This window comes from Limulus polyphemus, unplaced genomic scaffold, assembly GCF_000517525.1.
Source record: "Limulus polyphemus unplaced genomic scaffold, Limulus_polyphemus-2.1.2 Scaffold2900, whole genome shotgun sequence".
NCBI lineage: Eukaryota > Metazoa > Arthropoda > Merostomata > Xiphosura > Limulidae > Limulus > Limulus polyphemus.
Window position 1 is genome coordinate 103,200 of NW_013668510.1, and position 6,056 is coordinate 109,255.

General features: G+C 32.9%; 1 protein-coding gene across 1 annotated transcript in view; it reads right to left on the reverse strand.

The window, feature by feature from the left end:
* Nucleotides 1–6: 6 nt before the first annotated feature.
* Nucleotides 7–6,056, reverse strand: part of LOC106468170 (protein giant-lens-like) — a 33,956-nt gene continuing 27,906 nt past the window's right edge. The window contains exons 3-4 of the mRNA XM_022396473.1: nucleotides 5,130–5,336; nucleotides 7–2,774 (exon numbers count right to left, since the gene is read on the reverse strand). Of these exons, the coding sequence (XP_022252181.1) occupies nucleotides 2,559–2,774; nucleotides 5,130–5,336 (423 nt within the window). The 3' untranslated portion in view covers nucleotides 7–2,558. The remainder of the gene's footprint in view (nucleotides 2,775–5,129; nucleotides 5,337–6,056) is intronic.

The following is a 6,056-nucleotide window of genomic DNA, read 5'->3' on the forward strand; positions in this document are numbered from 1 at the left end:
AATAACAATCAAACACTGGTGTGTGTGTGTGTGTGTGTGTATATATATATTCGTGCGTAGAGTAATTGAGAAGTGGACAAATTGGGGTACCTCTTTCAAGACCCCAGCGTGGGTTAAAACGTTCAAACTCTCACAAAAGAAGCTATATAGTGACATTATATTGGCTTTATATGTATAAAAAAATATGTACAAAACTTTCAACAATAGGACACGTTTATATACACTAGAAATTGTATGTTATAGAACCGTCAGAGTATGGCTGTTGGTATAAAAACAGAATTAGCCACCTAAATCACCTCATCTTGTCGAACTGGTATTATTAGGATTACGACCAACATATCCTAAACTGTTCTACACAACTAACAGACTTTCCACTGCCCTTGTTTAGCTAATTTTCAAAACTTTTCTTCCTATTTTTGGTCAAATTCCCATTTTTCCTGTTCATTCCCACATTTTGATTTTCAGTTCAACTATTTCGCGGCTTTTGTCTTATGTCATGAACGTGACATTTATAAAACTCTCTAACTATACTAAGTTTCTAACCTCCATATGTACACAATATAATTATGTTAGTATACGGGGGCTTTTCTCGTTACTGTTTGAATTTCCTTGTATCTAATTACAGAACTGTGACAATGTGGTCACTGATTTATTGATTATTTCATGCTAAGAGTGTAGACAAATTATTATTACTTAAATAGAAGAGTTTAACTGGCAACTATGAACCTCTTGAAACACATTAGCATCTGATTTCTTACGTATTTTGTGAATAATAACTTGAGTGCAAGAAGAGTGTGTATAATAACGTACTAACCACATGATATCCACTATATCCATGTCCATTACTAGGGCCCTTCAGTCCGACTGAAATACGACATAGTTGTGGTTGAGACATTATTTATACTATAAAATTGCATAGCAACAACTGTTACAGTGTGTACTGCATTAAGTTGGTGAAGTGTAAATTTTCATTAATTTTATTTATGTTACAACAATCAGAATTATGTTTTTAACACCATGTATTATAAATTATAATTTACTTCAATTAAATTCCTGGTTGCTTAGCTCCTGTTGCGTTTAACAGGATTTAAATTTTAAAATTACTTGTGGTTGGTTATTGGCGTAATATTGTCAAGTGCAGCTAGGCTTGTAGACTTTCTTAGGTATATTGGATGTAGCAATAATAGTGAATAGCAGAAATCAACTTTTAAAATTATAATCTCTCTGTGAAAAAAATGAAATATAGTGAACACATAATTTACAGGGGTGTGAAACAATTAGGAAATTATGTGGGTAAGTTAGGAGAATGTGATAAAGTTTTGATCTACTGCCGCTATCGAAACGCAGTTTTTATTAAAGGGAAGGCCTATTTTATGATCTTTTAAGTCCATGTATTTAAACGCTGAAGCATAAGATATATATCAAACTAAAAAAAAACATGATGTAATGATTTTGAGATTTATGACTTTTTGGTACGTTCTCCAAATAATACTTTCGTGTCACAAATTCTTTATTTTATCCATACGTTTTTATGGGACTATGGTAGAAGGCCTGAACTGTGAGGTTATTTCTTTCTAATCATTGTACATTTTTGTCTATAACATTGCATATTCCTCTTTGACCAACATGAGTTGCCTTTTAGTTCTGATCTCTATAAGTAGTTTGCTTTAACCAGAACTTAATAAACAAAACAATAACAACAAACAAATAGCTGTTACACCATATAGTTAATCGTTATTGTTACGGTATAGTCCTATCTATACGGTTATGGTGTAGTAACTTTAGGTCTGTATTTATTGTAATGGTGTGGATACTATAGAACTATCTGTATTGTTATTGTGCGGATATTTTAATAACGGTGAAACCTACTGAATATTTGAAATCTAATTCAATCGTTTTTTGTTGTTTTTTTCGGGTGTACTTTTTATGCTAATCATTTGTATTTCTAGGTATTTATATACTTTTTAAATAAATGTTTATTATTATATTTTTTATATTTGAATTTTAACAGTCAGGCCTACTCTAATATTAACATCGATAACTTAAACTCAAATCTCAAAACTAATTGCATGTTCTTTTAAAATCGGTCTGTCCGTTCTTGAAATAATAATTAAACTCATTAAAACTACCAAATGTAAGTCCAATATCGGTTTTATGAGTTGTATAAAATTTGGACTGTAAGTCCTTTGAATCTTCTTAACATCTTTGTGTTCGAGGTAACCGTTTATTTGTCTTCACTCACCAAATCCGTGTCTGGCCAGGTTGATCAACGATCGTCTATTCAAAACGTAATTTTCCTGAGATAAGTCCTAACCTTCAAGTGTAAACCCTTCTTTGGTGCATAAACATTTCCGTATTTTGTTGAGACGTTGTGAACAACGTTCTTGTAAAATATAGTTCATTAGAAGTAACTTTAGACGTCTCCTATAGGCCTAAGTAACTTTGGACTTCTCCTATAGGCCTTGGAATGTGTCCACCCTCACTGCTTGGTATACAGAGTGACGTCATTCTAGGGTATTCTGTGCTGCTGCGCACACTGTCCTGAGACTTGAAGGAGGTTATCGGTCTACATCCAACGTGCAGTAGCCACTGTAAGTTCGTGTTTGGCTTCCGTGATAGCTGGGTTCTAAAATAACGGGTGAATCCTTGTGGTTGTCTGGACAAGTGTAGCTATGAGGACAATGACACAAAATGTCCGTATTCACATCTTCAACTTCAGATCTCTTTCTTACAGAGAAGAGACGGCACGGCTCTTTTCTTTGACACAGCAATGACTGTTGTTACATAGAGAGAAAATACCGAATCAGTAAAAATACAACAGTTATCGAAATTAAAATAATAAATTAAGCTTTTTTACGAGCAAATAACACAATCATCGCAGGTTGAACCAGGGCGGTAGAAATGTCGCTAGAAAAACATTTACTGTTCACTCTCTTTGAAAACATTTTTCTTGGTCTTGAAAAATAAATATTGTAAAAACCTACATTTTAAACTTAATTCCTGCATTATTTTTTACATGATCTATGAAACACGTATGTTTTAAAAGCGGTCCTGTTTTTTTTGTGACTATGACTTACAGAGCCAATAAAATACAATATATATTTTTTCAACCAACCTTAGTCAAACGTGTTAAAAACAGGCCTTTGGAGAAAACTAAGTGCAAATAAAACCTATAACAAAAATTCTTTGTAATATATGTCAACATTTTTCAACGATAATGTGTATCAAAATTGTACATCTGCTCTATGCTCTCGGGGTTAAGCGAAGATAATTCTAAATGGCTCATCTTGTCGTGTATTCTAACAGTATCTAGTTGATTATTCTGGACGTTTATTTATTTTCCTAGCTCCACATCTAATTGCAGACCTTCTAGTCTATCAAACAAAAGAACAGTCTAAAAAATACACTGTAATATGAAAATATGTCTTTCTATAGGCTCATTGTCAAAGAAAATATAGCATTTTTTAGGCTTTCTGACAGGTTTCTTTGGAAACAGTTCATTTTCCAACCTGAAAAACTCATAAAATCACAATAATTTCGGGACTGAAATATGTTTCTTATATTTTTTGGAAACAATAATTGCCAATTTATCACGTTAGTAAATTGGTAATTTATGAGTTTTTTTTTTGTATTTACAAACTAACAAATAGAGTTTAGTCGTATTTTAATCAACATCCAATTTACAGTTTTCTATTTTATGTCTTTCAGGAGTGTTTATCAATATCACTTAATTTTTTAATTTCTCTAATAGGGGGAAAACTCGTGCTTCGCGTACAAAATATTTTTTTTGTTATGGTATTCTGTATTTAACGCAACATTTTATAAAATGTAATGGCAGTGCAGTGTAGTTAAAGTAATTAAAACAGTTTAAGTGACCTGCCTAGACTACACGCGTATGAGGTTAGATACGTAGAGTTCTGAACGAATGTGATGGCTGTGTGGGGTCCCTCAATGATTGCGAGGTTAAGCCTAAGTGGATTAGACCTATTCCACAGCACGTGACACCTACTAAACACCTCTAGTACAAAGACACTTTGAGCCGAATGGTCTGATCAGAAATAACAAACCGATCGACTTATTTAGTAAGAGACACCAGATCTAGCAACACTTTCAAGACCTGGGTATTAAAACTTACCACCAGGGTGACGATACCGGTACTCTAGGTGTCTATAAACAAATGACACAACATTTTAACACTTAAACATTGCTGTCTGAGATGGGGCTTTGAGGTGTGACAGATAAATTCCTTAAATATCCCCCTTTTTTTTTTTTTTTGCAGTGCATAGTACTGTCTATATCCACCACCCCCCTCCTTTACACATATGGTGACATCGTCCGTACGTCTCTCCTTCTAATTTCATTTTTGCATAGCTTAAAGAAGGTTAAAAATATTCCACACAGGCACGTTATTCTTTTATTTAAGTATATGTTGTGTCAAGGTTTAATGTTTTTGTGAGTTGTGATTTTCGACGTTACACTTTTGGAGCATAATAGCATGGAAAATGCGAAATAATGTTTATTGAAGCATTTCTTTCTGGTGAAAATAATTTTATGTTTTTAGACGTATTTCATAGATGGCGTCACAAGCATAACAACTTTCTATTCAGTTTGACAATTTTACACAAATGTAATTTTTATTTTAGTTAGATTAGTAATCTGATCTTCCAGAACAGTCGCTAATATTTCTAAGTATTTTCGAAATACTATTATTTATTTCATTTGATAACATAATAACAGCGTTTTATTGTTTGTGAATATATATATATATATTTTAAGTTTTTTCATTTTCTTTTATTGGAAGTAATTGTGAGATAGCTTGTAATTTTCTTTGAAGGTAGAATTGTCGTTTTCATTCATTTCGTAGATTGAGGTATTTTCTATAGTTTCTGAATTTAAATTGTAAAATAAAAATCAGTGGTTTTAAACACCTAAGCTGGCGAAGCATTGAGGATTTTTTAAACTTAACTAAAAGGATAAAAAATCACACTATAGCGAATGTTTTTTCCGCCTCACAATCGATAATGAGCTAGGTAAGAATACTGTGAAAAAAAATGTAATCAAGCGGAATTTTAATCACTTTTGTTAGTTTAAAATGTTATGCGCTGTTACAAAGAATTGTGTATACTCACAGTTTGAGGTGAACAGGCAAACGAGTACCTATGTGCTGTCCCTTTCGATGTTGAGTACGAGTGCCGTTTGATGATGTAAGGGGAGCTTTTCTTGGGACAGACACAATGAATGGTTTGCTCTGTCGAGTTGTCGGGGTTTTCAACATAAGTCCACGTGACATCACGAATATATTTACATATCGGTAACTTTCGGACTGATTCGCAGACCTAGAAGACAAGGATGCTCAACAGATATAAGATATTGAATAAAAATGCTAAAACACAAGAGTCGTTAAAATAATTTAGAATCCTTTCATACTGAAGACTGTATGTCATACAGACGTTTATATTTAGTAAAAGTATACACACAATACACCAGAAGTATATCTGTAAGAATAACGTCAAGGGCTGCAGATCGAAAGGTGTAAATGAACACACTCCGCACATTTATTTATGAGAAGTCATTTCCATTATTCTGTTAAAAATTGCTGCTGGCTGGTTGCTTCTATTCTAAGTTAGGGATGGCTATACTTGAACCATAGGATCTCTGATTTCACCGTTTAACCCATGTATCACATAAGGTGCAGTTTAGGTTGAAATGCAGTACATAAGTAAATAAATGGACTTACTTAGGAGGTTATAACAGGAGAATTGTCAACGTTTTTTCATCATATAGAAAAGCTGATATGAATATTGTTTTCAATTCTGAGTGAAACTCGAATGTAATAGGTCATATTAAAGTGAAGCTGGAGCATAACAGATCATATTATAAGGTGAAGATGGAGTGTAACATCATATTAGAAGGTGAAGATGGAGTGTAACAGATCATATTAGAAAGTAAATATGGATTGTAACAGATCATATTAGAAGTGAAGATGGAGTGTAACATCATATTAGAAGGTGAAGATGGAGTGTAACATCATATTAGAAGTAAAGATGGAGTGTAAC